The sequence below is a fragment of the Anomaloglossus baeobatrachus genome, chromosome 2 (genome assembly GCF_048569485.1).
Source record: "Anomaloglossus baeobatrachus isolate aAnoBae1 chromosome 2, aAnoBae1.hap1, whole genome shotgun sequence".
Taxonomy (NCBI): domain Eukaryota; kingdom Metazoa; phylum Chordata; class Amphibia; order Anura; family Aromobatidae; genus Anomaloglossus; species Anomaloglossus baeobatrachus.
In genome coordinates this window covers 94,775,164-94,788,850 of record NC_134354.1, presented here as the reverse complement: position 1 = coordinate 94,788,850, position 13,687 = coordinate 94,775,164, and the positions used below count along the sequence as shown (strand labels likewise).

Below are 13,687 nucleotides of genomic sequence, written 5' to 3'. Positions count from 1 at the left end.
TATTTGATATGTGTGTTTCTTTTTCTTGTTTGGTACTCAAGTAATGTGAACAATTAGTATGTTAATTAGTAACACTTTAAGAACCTTGTAGTACCTGCTTACCAGCATCATGATTAAGGTGATTTTTTTTTCACCTGAAACGCGTAGCGCTGGTCATGCTATCTGTTTTCCTTGCGTGTTGAAATAAATTTGAAGTCTTTTTCACCTGAAGAGCTGGATTCCTTCCCCTTTATTTGGATTATTTTGGGTCGTGTCAGTGCCTGTTCGTACTCCAGGAAAGACGATAAGAGGAGTGGGTGCACACACGGTGAGCTGAATATCTTATATATGGACAAAATACACCAATATAAGGTGACAGGATTGGGTAATTGCAAGACAAAGAGAAACAACACAACCAGGCGCCTGGCCAGTTAAAGAGCCCGCTCACCGGTGCTGCATGCAGAGAAAGTCGCTTTCTTCTTCCTACTGATGAAGTGGTAGGTGATCCCATAGGCTGTGATACGTGCTTTGGGGTACACCACTTCGAACCCTGGGCCTTGTTCCTATTTAAAGAAGTTGTCCAGGTACCAAAACTAATTTTTTTTTTTCTGATAAATCTTGCTAATATGTGCCCCTCAACACATCTATTATGTTTTTTCAGCAAAATTACCCTTTATTGTGCACTAGGAGCACATGCTCATTGCTGGCTCCAGCTCTGATGGGGTTAATCTCTCCTCTGACTTCCTGTGTTCAGTTCCTACAAGTACCAGAATTCTTTGTGGCTCTAGGGCGGTGTCTAGCTTATCTAACACACCCCCCTCAGCTCTCCACCCAAAGCCTCCTCCCTGCCTCTTCCCTGTGTGGATGCACTGAGAGAAATCACACAGAGACATCCGAAGCTGCCAGCTCTGCACACAACCAGGGGAAGAAAGTGTGTGTGAGTGTGTGTGTGAGTGTGTGTGTGAGTGTGTACAGAAATGATTATTAGCCGGCGCAAAAAAAAATAAGGGGGGGAAAAAAAAGTGACGGGGTGATGAGATTGCTTTTTTCCCCTCTTGCCTAGTCTGTGTGTCGTCTGTATCATCCGCAAACCGCATATGACCGGATCCTGTGGATTAAATGTGCAGCGCATGCAACCGTTATTTTACCGGATCCTTCTGCAGCGGGACTTTATCGGCCGGCGCTGGCATCAGCTGACTCCTGATCTCACAGCCCGCACACTCTGCAATGGCTGCAGGTGGGCTCATTCACATGACCGTTCCGTTTGTCCTGGTCAGTTTCTGTTTTTTTGCGGCCCCACAGACAGGACCATCTTTTCAATGTCTTTTGTGTAGGATCGGATGGTACATGGTAGCACTTCCATGTGCATCCGATCCTACAAAAAAAAACACATCGGATGCCGTATGTCCGCTCCGTTATTATGGAACATGTCCTATTCTGTTCTGTAATAACGAACCGTGACTCAATACAAGTCAATGGGTCCGCAAAATTCACGGAAGCACTTCCATGTGACTTCCGTTGGGTGCCCGTGCAGTCAGTGTCCCGCTCCAGCCCCAGCCCCGCGGCTGCCCGCTCAGCAGTGTCAGCAGCGGCCCGCACTGCAGTGTCAGCAGCCGCGGGGATGACAAGCACTACCGTCAGGAGGTTAGTAAGTTCATTACATACGGTGATGAAGTCTTGCCCTCCTGACGTCAGCGGTCGTCACTGCATTCTATGCCCGCCGCTTGTCACATCACCTCTCGCTGTTGACCCGAGACTGTGACTAGTGGTGACGTCACGGGCCGCTCGCGATACTTTGTGAAGGCGGCGGTCATTGAACTCGGTGACAGCGCTGCTGTCAGGAGTTCAGCGATCATTGCAGGTAATATACCTCGCTAACCTCCTGATAGCAGCACTCGTCATGCCCTGCAGTGACCTCGGCTGACCTATTGATGTTAGCTCAGGTCACTGCACGGCTCTCCCAGCAAATAGGGAACATTCTGTTCTTCATTGACTGGGACATTGACTATGGTATGGATCATCGTGGGACCCCCTTGTATTACACCAGACCTGGATTTGTTTTTCTTTGTAATAAATTGGTGAAAGAGGGAATGTGTTGGGGAGTGTTTTTTCCAATAAAAATGTGTTTGTTGTCTATTTTTTTTTTTTTATTACTGCCTGGGTTGGTGATGTCGGGTATCTGATACACGCCTGACATTACTAACTCCAGGGCTTGATGCCAGGTGACATTACACATCTGGTATTAACCCCATATATAACACCGTTTGCCACCGCACCAGGGCAACGGGATGAGCTGGCGCGAAGCACCAGGACTGGCACATCTAATGGATGTGCTACTTCTGGGGCGGCTGCAGCCTGCTATTTTTAGGCTGGGGAGTGTCCAATAACGGTGAACCTCCCTAGTCTGAGAATACCAGACCACAGCTGTCCGCTTTACCTTGGCTGGTGATCCAATTTCGGGGGACCCCGTGTTTTTTGTTTTAAATTATTTAGTTAATTTAAAATAACAGTGTGGGGGGGCCTCTGTTTTGGATTACCAGCCAAGGTGAAGCTGCCAGCTGTGGTTTGCAGGCTGCAGCCGTTTGCTTTACCCTAGCTGGCTACAAAAGATAGGGGGACCGCATGTCATTTTTTTTATTTATTTATTTTTTGGCTAAATACAAGACTAAGCACCTTAGTGCCACATGAAAGTCACTAAAGGGTGCACGCTTAGAATATGCAGGGGGGTAGGACATTATATATGTCTTTCTTATCTATCTATCCAGCCCTCCATTCATTCATTCATTCATTCATTCATTCATTCATTCATTCATCCCTCTGTCTCTATATCTATCTATCCATCTCTATATCTACTCATCTATTTATCTTTCTTGCTGCTTCCGTTTTTTGCGGTCCGCAAAAAAAACCGGAAGGCACGCAGATGTCACACGGATGCCACTAGGATGCATCCGTGAAAAAAAAAGACCGTTTTTTGTGGCCCGCAAAAACGGAACGGTCATGTGAATGTAGCTTTAACAGCAGTCACTGCCTGCTGCCGATCACATGTGACCGTGTGCGGGCTGTGTGTGCGGGCTGTGTGTACAGGAGTTCAGCTGAGTTCAGATCAGCTGACTCAAGTGTCGGCCGATCAGGCTGGGGCCACACGGGGATTACTGCGTTCCCTTCGCATTACACTCGGCTCACGCTCAGTACAGCAGAGCTGAGTGTCATGCATGTGTCCCTGCGACTGAGGTCCGACTGTGCGAGCAGACCTCAGCTGCGGGGGGGCGGTCCGGCACTCGAGGGGTGGGCCAGCACTGAGGAGTGGTGGGAGGGATTTCTCTCCCTCTCTCCTCCGTAGTCCACCGATGTACCGCAAGTGCAGTGCGATTTTTCTCTCACCACATACACTTGAATGGGTAAAAGAGAGAGTCTTGCATTACAGTTGTAGCATGCTGCGATTGTTTTCTCGGTCCAATTAGGGCGGAGAAAATAATCGCCCATGTGCGCTGACACACAGGCTAATATTGGTCCGAGTGGAATGCGATGTTTTATCGCACTCCACTCGCACTGTGTTTCTCGCCGTGTGGCTTAGACCTTACTTGTTCTATGTCCCCCTGCATCCATCGCAGCGTGTGCAGGCTGGAGTTCAGCTGCATTCAGATCAGCTGACTCCAGTGCTGGACTGAACTCCGCTGACCTCACAGCCCGTACACGCTGCAATGGATGCAGGGGGACACAGAACAAGTAATCGGCCGACACTGGAGTCATCTGATTACTTGGGATGAATTGAGCAGTAAAATGCTCTGGTGCTCGATGGGCGAAGTCCATGTCGATTTTTTTTAAAAAAAATCATTAAAAATAAAAAAAACAAAAAAATCACATTGTTTGTGGGCTCCCGCTGCATTTTCTATTGCTAAGGGTAACCCAAGCAGCTACTGGCTGCTAACGCCCGCTGCTTGGTGTTACTTTCACTGGCAATAGAAATCCAGGGAAGCATTTTTTTTATTATTATAAAGGTTTTTGCCTGAAAACTTTTTTAAAAAAATGACGTGGGCTTCGCCATATTTTTGTATGCTAGCCAGGTACAGCAGGCAGCTACGGGCTGCCCCCATCCCCCAGCTGCCTAATTGTACCCAGCTGGGAACCAAAAATATAGAGAAGCCCTTTCTTTTTTTTTTATTTCATGAATTTCATGATATAATTAAAAAAAAAAAAAAAAAAGACGTGGGCTTCGCCGAATTTTTGAGTCCAGCCAGGTACAACTAGGCAGCTGGGGATTGGAATCCGCAGTGCAGGGTGCCCCAGCTTTCTGGGCACCCCCTCTGCGAATTGCAGTCCGCAGCCACCCCAGAAAATGGCGCTTTCATAGAAGCGCCATCTTCTGGCGCTGTATCCAACTCTTCCAGCTGCCCTGGTGGCTCCCTGGGTAATAATGGGGTTAGGGCTAGCTTTAAATTATAAGCTGGCCCTAAGCCCAAAATTCATGGGGTCACGCCAATATTAGAAATGGCCACCATGAATTTATAGTACAGATTAAAAAAACACAAAACACAGAAAAATATTTTTATTAGAAATAAAACACAACACAATTAGTGACTCCATCTTTATTGAAATAAAGAACCCCCCTCCGCAGTAATCCTGGGTCAAGGGTCCCGCGCCGTCCAATCCGGATCCAATATCATCTGATCGGTTTGCTGGAAGGCAAAGCGATCAGATGATGTCAGGTTAAAGGACATGAATCACACGACACAGCAGCTGATAGTATAAAAGCCGGTTATACAATCAGCTGATGCATCAGTAAAAAAAAAAAATACTCACTTATGTGCTGATTACCGACAGCTCCTGGAGCGATCGGACGGGAGTCTGATCCCGTCAGATCGCTGCCGGTAATCAGCTGATGAAGTCTTCTGATGGCATCAGCTGATAGCCAGCCGGGCGCTAAAAAGATGGCGTCACCGCGAGACTACGATCAGCTGATGCGTCAGGTGACCGCATCAGGTGATCAGCGCCAGGTCCTGCAGGCATCGGACATGCCCGGAGAGTCTGCATACAGCCGGAGCGGCGGTCCTGGGAGAGGAGCTGGGAGCGGACATGGTACCGGGAGTCTGCAGACAGGTGAATATGACATTTTTTTTTCTATTGTTCACTTTTGATTTAGCAGCTGCCTCCATCTGCCGCCCGTAGATTGCGCTGCACGGGAGCTGACATGGCACCGGACGGGAGATGGAAGTGGTGGTGATGGTACCGGGAGGATTCACGCTTCTGTGTTTAATGACAGAAGGAATCCTCTTCCTGTACACGTCACTTTACTACCCACCCCTTGCGTTTATAGCTGCGTTTTTAGTCATAGAAACGCACTACAACGCAGCTATATTTGCAAATTGTGTTTTTCATTGCGTTTTTGAACATCTCATTCAACTCAATGGGTGTAAAACGCAGTGAAAAAACACAAAAATAATTGACATGCTGCGTTTTTGTGGGCACCACAAAAATGCAGCAGAAAAAAATGCTGTGTGCAGACAGCAAAAATGAAAACTCAGACTTTGCTGAGGAAGCGAAGTCATGCAGTTTTCTGAGCAAAAACGAAGCGAAAAACGCACTGTGTGAACTTACCCTTAGTTGGTGACATGCAGCACCGCAGGTGACAGAGCAGAGCAAGTTGGTGACATGCTCTGCTCTGACACATAGTGTGCTGCATGTCACTAACTGTATCCACTCTGGGACTTGTTGTGCAGGTGACTGGATGATACATGTCACTAACTTGCTCCACTCTGTGACTTCTGCTGCATTGTACCAACTGTATACACTCTCACCTGAACAAGTCTCAGAGTGGGGCAGTTAGTGACATGTAGCATCCGGTCACCTGCACAAAAAGTCCCACAGTGGAGACAGATAGTGCCATATAGCACACTATGTGTCAGAGCAGAGCATGTCACTGTCTCCACTCTGGGACTTGTTGGGCAGGTGACCGGATGCTACATGTCACTAACTGTCTCCACTCTGGGACTTGTTGTGCAGGTGAGAGTGTATACAGTTGGTACAATGCAGCAGGAGTCACAGAGTGGAGACAGTTAGTGACATGTAGCATCCGGTCACCTGCACAACAAGTCCCAGAGTGGAGACAGTGACATGCTCTGCTCTGACACATAGTGTGCTATATGTCACTATCTGTCTCCACTCTGGGACTTGTTGTGCAGGTGACCGGATGATACATGTCACTAACTGCCCCACTCTGTGACTTCTGCTGCATAGTACCAACTGTATACACTCTCACCTGCACAACAAGTCCCAGAGTGGAGACAGTGACATGTTCTGCTCTGACACATAGTGTGCTGCATGTCACTAACTGCCCCACTCTGGGACTTGTTGTGCAGGTGAGAATGTATACAGTTGGTACTATGCAGCAGAAGTCACACAGTGGGGCAGTTAGTGACATGTATCATCCGGTCACCTGCACAACAAGTCCCAGAGTGGAGACAGTGACATGCTCTGCTCTGACACATAGTGTGCTATATGTCACTATCTGTCTCCACTCTGGGACTTGTTGTGCAGGTGACAGAGTGGAGCAGATTGGTCCCATGCAGCGTCCGGTCACCTGTGCTGCTGGTAGGATTATATGATCACACTGCCGACACCGCCCGCTCTCCTGACAGCTGAGCACAGCGGGCGGGTGGACAGTGTGATCACATACTTGCGTGACAGGGGGGATTTCAGTGGAGGAAACCCCCCCTGTACTCCACACTGGAGCCCGTACCTCCCACAGCTGACGGATGGTAAGCGCGCGCTCTGCCTTCACCGCTCCACACTAAAGCTCCCCTCGATGCTGGGCTGTGACGTGCGGTAGTCACCGCCCACAGCCCAGTCAATCAGTGTGAGTGGCGCCGGCATCCTCTGACGTACCCGTCTAGTTTGAGAGCCCAGAAATGCCGGGACGTCAGAGGATGCTGGCGGCCACAGCTCCAGGGGGTCATGTGACAGGCACTGAGCGTGCAGGATAGCGCCGCTCAGTGCCAGAACTGGAAATACAAGCCAATGGAGAAGATGCATATAATGGTAAGTGACACTCATTGGGAAAATAAAAGAAATGGGTGAACCACCCCTTTAAGTAATTACCTTTTTGAGCATTGCTCTCCTCTACATCTAACCACTTCCCTGAGCTGCATGCAATACTTGCGCACATGATTTGTATCATTGCTGTTTATAATTTCTCAGCATGCAGCTTCGGTGCATGGTTCTTGAACTGGCCAGGCGCCTGGTTGTGGGGTTTCTCTTTGTCCTGCAATTACCCAATCCTGCCACCTTATATTGGTGTTTTTGTAATTGTACATGCAGGTTGCAGGACTTTTTTCCAGGACTTCCTTCTTTTAATGCCAGATCCCTCCTTCTGTTCTTATTCCTCATGTTCTCATCATACACGATTGCACTTTATTGTATTTTTCACTTCAATAAATGAATTCTATCTCAGCATTTAACTCTTTCTTCTCTGGTTTTTCATGTGTCTATCATATGACCGGACTAGTGACTGTAAAATATAAAAATATTCAGGTGCCGGTCACGGGCCCAGAGTTCTCAGGAAACTCCGGCTAATGATCGGAGTCCGACAACTCGGGAAGTAAAAATAAAATAGAAATAAAAATAATGCTAGCGTGCTATACTTACCGAGTCTCCGACATGGCTGTGACTGTTTCTGTGTCTCTCACTCTTCTTCCGGGGCTGCTCATTGTTACCCATCCATATTTACTGCTTCCCCCGCTCACCAGCAGTCCTGACGTCTGTGATTGGTTGTAGTCAGATGTGCACCAACCTGTGTGACAGCGTCTAACTGCAACTAATCAAAGACCCTGTCTGCGGGTCACTATCGTATACGTGACGTAAAAAAAGAAATAAATTGACGTAAGGTCCCCCCGTATTATCATACCCAGCACAGATAAAGCATATAGCTACAGGCTGCAGCCCCCAGCCGTCCGCTTATCTCGGCTGTGTATCAAAATAAGAGGAACCGCATGTGGGTTTTTTTCTTTTCTATTATTTAAATAGACAATTGAAAACAACAGGGTGTGGTCTGCAGCCTGCAGCCACCCAGTATTGTTGCATCCATTAGATGTGTCAATCCCGGAACTTTACCTGGCTCTTCCTGATTGACCTGGTGTGGTGGCAATCGGGGTAAAATAGGGTTAATAACAGCCAACAGCTGCCACTAAGCCTTAGACTAATAATGGGAAGCGTCTATGAGAACTCCCCCCATTACTAATCTGTAAGTGAATAGAAATAATCACAAAGACCGAAAAAATCCTTTATTTGAAATAAAATACAAAAAACACCCTCTTTAACCAGTTTATTAACCCCCAAAACACCCAGGTCTGACGTAATCCACACGAGGCCCCACGACGATTTCAGCCCTGCTACACCTGAAGTGATAGTGGGTGGCCATAGATTGTGACTGCCCACTGTGAGCTTCAGGCAGACAGTGAGCCGCGTGATGAGCAGTGACGTCACTCAGATTATTTGCGGTCACAGCTGGAGGTTCCTCTATTTTAATACTCAGCCAAAATAAGTACACAGCTGGGGGCTGCAGCCTGTAGCCGTATGATTTATCTGTGCTGGGTATCATAATACTGGGGAACCCTACGCCAATTTTGTTTTTATTTATTTTTATTACATGATAATGACCCGCAGACAGGGTTGTGATCACAAGCAGTCAGACGCTGTCACACAGGGTGGGGGCTCGTCTGACTGCAACCAATCACAGACGCCAGGACGACCGGTGGGCAAGGAAAACAGTGAATATGCATGAAGGTAAATAAGCAGCTCCGGAAGAAGAGTGAGCAGCCCAGTAGTAGCTACAGCCATGCCGGAGACTTGGTAAGTATAGCTTGCTTGCTCTAATCCCCCTATCCCTTCTACCACCATTTATGAGCGCCGGATTCTGGTCCCCATAGACTTATATGGGGACCGGCGTCTGGCCAGATATCTGGGATCAATTCCGGGCTGGAGACGATTTTTTTTTTTTTTAGTCCACTTATTCTTTCTGATCCTGAATATCTGCGTGTTCGCCCATCACTAGACAGGACAGATTCCTTGAAGTTGAAAACTGCGAGGTATTGATACCAAAATACATTGAAATATTGTGTACCATTTCAATAGACAAATAATAACCTTGATTTGCTGAAAGGCTGATGCTCCTTTAAATATTTCCTACACTAGGAATTTCTTAGCTGTGATTGTACACAATTTCTAATATGGCAAGTCCTGTGGACTGTGAGTAGACATGCAAGCACCTTACTGCCCTATTCATAAAGGGGGCATTGGTAATAGGGTGACATTACCATTGTTTCTCTGTCATAAGTGAGTAGAGGATCATTCCAGGCTGATATTAAAGGTGTTTTCCATTGCTATCATACTGATACCTAACCTTACAATAGGACATCAATATCTGCTCAGTAGAGACGCAGCACTCTGTTACGCCGTTACTGTCGTTCCCGCACTGTCCTGTCCCCCTCCCCCGGCAGAGACTCTGTCACACTCCCCAATCCCCACCTCCCAGATTGAATGGTGACCTCCATCGATCTATTTGCACATAAATCTAATATATAAAGCTGAGTGTGTGTGTGTGTGTGTGTGTGTGTGTGTGTATGTCGGCTAAAGGAATCCGCACCGTCACATTTAAAATCAAGAAATTTTGCACACACGCCTCATGTGACCCAGGGAATGTCGTAGATTATGTTTTGACAGAAAAATTTAACCCCGTGCTTTACAGTTAGTCTCTAAAATCCTGCCGCCATTAAACTGAATGGAGGTGGGAGCTATAGGTTATTAATAGCAACTGTCAGTGGTTGCTATAGGAACAAAATAAACTGTTAGTTGAAGCTTATGCGTGAGGTTATATGATGTCGGTGGAGAGACGGATAGAGACAGAAAAAGACAGACAGACAGAGACACAGACAGAGACAGATGGGGAAAGAGACAGACAGACAGCCCTGGAAAGACACAGACCGGGCAAAGACACAGCCCGGGCAAAGAGACAGACCGGGCAAAGAGACAGATCGGGCAAAGAGACAGACGGGCAAAGAGACAGACCAAGACAGATGGAAAATAGACAGACGGGGAAAGAGACAGACAGACAAACACACATAGAGACAGAGATAGAGAGAGACAGCGAGACACAGAGATGGAGGCCCATAGACTGATACAAATACAGACAGAGATAGAAATAGTCAGACGGAGACATAGACACAGACAGACAAGGAAAGAGACAGACAGAGAGACTGGGAGAGAGACAGTTACTATCCCGGGCAACGCCGGGTACTACAGCTAGTTTGTCATAAGTATAAAAATGCTGGAAAAGCACTTGAGGCAAATATTCACTGCTGTGATTTAAGGCATTGTATTCAAAGTTGTTTGAGAGTTTGCATCTTTAAGGTCCAGTCACACTAAGCAACTTACCAGCGATCCCAACAACGATAGGGATCGCTGGTAAGTTGCTAGGAGGTTGCTGGTGAGCTGTCACACTGCGACGCTCCAGCGATCCCACCAGCAACCTGACCTGGCAGGGATCGCTGGAGCGTGGCTACATGAGTTGCTGGTGAGCTCACCAGCAACCAGTGACCAGCCCCCAGTCTCCTAGTTACAGCACACATCAGGTTAATTAACCCGATGTGTGCTGCAGCTAAATGTGCACAGAGCAGGGAGCAGCGCACACTGAGCACTGGCTCCTTGCTCTCCTAGTTACAGCACACATCGGGTTAATTAACCCGATGTGTCCTGCAGCTACATGTGCACAGAGCAGGAGCCGGCAGCACAGGCAGTGAGAGCGGAGGAGGCTGGTATCAAAGGTAAATATCGGGTAACCAAGGACAGGGCTTCTTGGTTACCCGATGTTTATATTAGTTACCAGCCTCAGCAGAAGCCGGCCCCTGCTGCCTGCACATTTAGTTGTTGCTGTCTCGCTGTCACACACAGCGATCTGTGCTTCACAGCAGGACAGCAACAACTAAAAAATGGCCCAGGACATTCAGCAACAACCAACGACCTCACAGCAGGGGCCAGGTTGTTGCTGGATGTCACACACAGCAACATCGCTAGCAACGTCACAAAAGTTGTTCGTTACCAGCGATGTTGCTAGCGATGTTGCTTAGTGTGACGGGGCCTTTAGGCTTCTCTCAGAGGGAAGATTTGTGGCATGCTCTACTTATGTGAGTGGGGATGGCAGAAATCCATGTACTTGAAGCAGAAACTGTGAACGGACGCTATAATGCTTTTATTCTGCTATAAATGGCAGCTTCCATCCTGCTGATGGTTCTGTGGAGCAAAATGTTGAGAATCTGTAATTCCACAATCCCGACTGGATTTTATTGGGTCAATAATGTAAGTGACTCCTCATTAGTGTAGTGCACAAGTTCAGGTAGCTTGTAAATAGCAATGAAATAATGAACTTACATATGTGGAATCCTCTCAGGATTTATTGTTTTGTAGGCACCTTATATTACACTGCATGATATATAGTAAGATGCTTGTGAAGTAACAAATCATTTAAAGATTCAACATACGGTATCTAAGTAAGCGTGAGCCCTTCTTATCTTAATTGCAACAAATAAATGAGAAGCTTTTTTTAAACGCATAGTAAGAATTTCATATTCTAGTAACCTCCTTGTCTAAGGGGTACTTTGCACATTGCGACATCGCTACTGCGATATCGTCGGGGTCAAATCGAAAGTGATGCACATCCGGCGCCAGTAACGACGTCGCAACGTGTAAAGCCTAGGAGAGAAGATGAACGAGCATGAAACAGTCAAAAATCGCTGATCTGTGTCAATTCGTTCATTTTCATAATGTCGGTGCGTCCGCAGGTACGATGTTGTTTGTCGTTCCTGCAGCTCCACACATCGCTTTGTGTGAAGCCGCAGGACCGACAAACACACCTTACCTGCGCCCACTGTCCACCGGCAATGCGGAAGGGAGAAGGTGGGCGGGATGTTTACATCCCGCTCATCTCCGCCCCTTTGCTTCTATTGGCCGGCCACTTAGTGACATCGCGGTGACGTCGCTGTGACGTCACACGGCCCGCCCCCTTAGGAAGGAGGCGGGTCACCGGCCAGAGCGACGTCGCAGGGCAGGTAAGTGCGTGTGAAGCTGCCGTAGCGATAATGTTCGCTACGGCAGCTATCACAAGATATCGCATGTGCGACGAGGGCGGGTACTATCGCGCTCGGCATCGCTATCATCGGCTAGCGATGTCGCAGCGTGCAAAGTACCCCTTAAATAACGGCTCAACATACTGTACTCTAATGTTAAATATAATGTATTCTTACCTACCATTTCCACACCGCTACAACCAGAACAGGATGTACAGAGAACGACTGTACAATTCTATTCAAGTCAAATGGATATGTGACCGCTGCAGCCAATCGTTGGTTAGATATCTGTCGCTGCCGGAAGTAGAATCTAAGATGAAATGTACAGCATTGACTCATTCCATAGAAATGCACATGTTCATTTTGTATCAATATGTTTCTACTCAGGACCGGGACTTGCCAAGACTAATCAGAGGCCGAATTCATAGAGCAATGGGGAATTATGACCAGAAAAAAAATATATTTAAGTGCGTGTCTGTAAGAGCGGCCACCATGGCAGAGCAGCAGGCCTTCATGGAATATATCATCGCTGCTGATAAAGAGATGGAGAAGTGCGTTGTAAGTCTGGAAGACACTAAATGAGATGTAGACTTGTCAGAGAATGTTCAATCTGATGAATACAGATTATTATACAATGTTATTTTGTTTTTACAATATAAATTTAAAGTTTAACATGTAATTCCCACACTATATTCAGACGTTGTCATGTATATTCTATCTCAAATGAGTTATTTATATCAATAAAAATGCTACTTCTGTTAAATACCCATTTCTATGTAATTAATTTTCTATATATAACACTTGTCTTCTGTAGATCTCCTCCATTTTACATGGTATGTTTCAATCAAGTCTCCTCTGCAGATAGCATTATAAGGCTGGAGTCACACTTACGATTGACCCACACTTAACTCATGCGAGTCTCACAGTCCATCAACCGATACAACAGCTTCATATATTTCTATGCAGCTGAGATGCTCCTGTCCAGAGAGTAGCAGGCCGTGCTGGGTGATGCGATGCAAGATTCGCGCGAGTCACATGTGAGTCAATCGCAAGTGTGACTCCGGCCTAATAACCATTCACTTTGTAAGATATATCTATAATTGGGCTAAAGTAATGGGTACAAATTCTTCCTGCGGTGAGACAAAAGCCCCATGTGTGTCAGTTTAGAAATGGTTTGCACATATATAAGATTTATCTATAAAATGTATAATTTTATTGTACAAACGTAGGACAATAATGAATAAAAAAAACACTTAAAAGGCCACTAGGCTACATATACTACTTATTTGTATCCAAAATAAGGTGACCACCTACTCTCCTCTGCCAGAAAAATAACAAATTACAAGGAACCTTGCATAATAAACTGGTCACATATCATAAAAATAATGTACGCATGGAATAAAGTGCTTATACTGAATAATATGTAAACAATCAAATGATGTCTTATGTAAATACCTATATATAAAATAGAGAAAACAATGAATAGATGATCATATAGAAGTAAATATAAAGTGCACAATTCCTTGAGAAATTACACCTGAAATAATAGTGTGTGTAAAGAGATAAAAGACCTGAAAGAGGACAAGTGACTCAGA

At 46.4% G+C, this 13,687-nt stretch overlaps 1 protein-coding gene across 1 annotated transcript in view; it reads left to right on the top strand.

Annotated features, from left to right (window-relative positions):
• Nucleotides 1-13,021, top strand: part of SPATA22 (spermatogenesis associated 22) — a 53,498-nt gene extending 40,477 nt beyond the window's left edge. The window contains exon 7 of the mRNA XM_075333141.1: nucleotides 12,480-13,021. Coding sequence (XP_075189256.1) covers nucleotides 12,480-12,674 — 195 coding nt within the window. The 3' untranslated portion in view covers nucleotides 12,675-13,021. The remainder of the gene's footprint in view (nucleotides 1-12,479) is intronic.
• The last annotated feature ends 666 nt before the right edge of the window (nucleotides 13,022-13,687 follow it).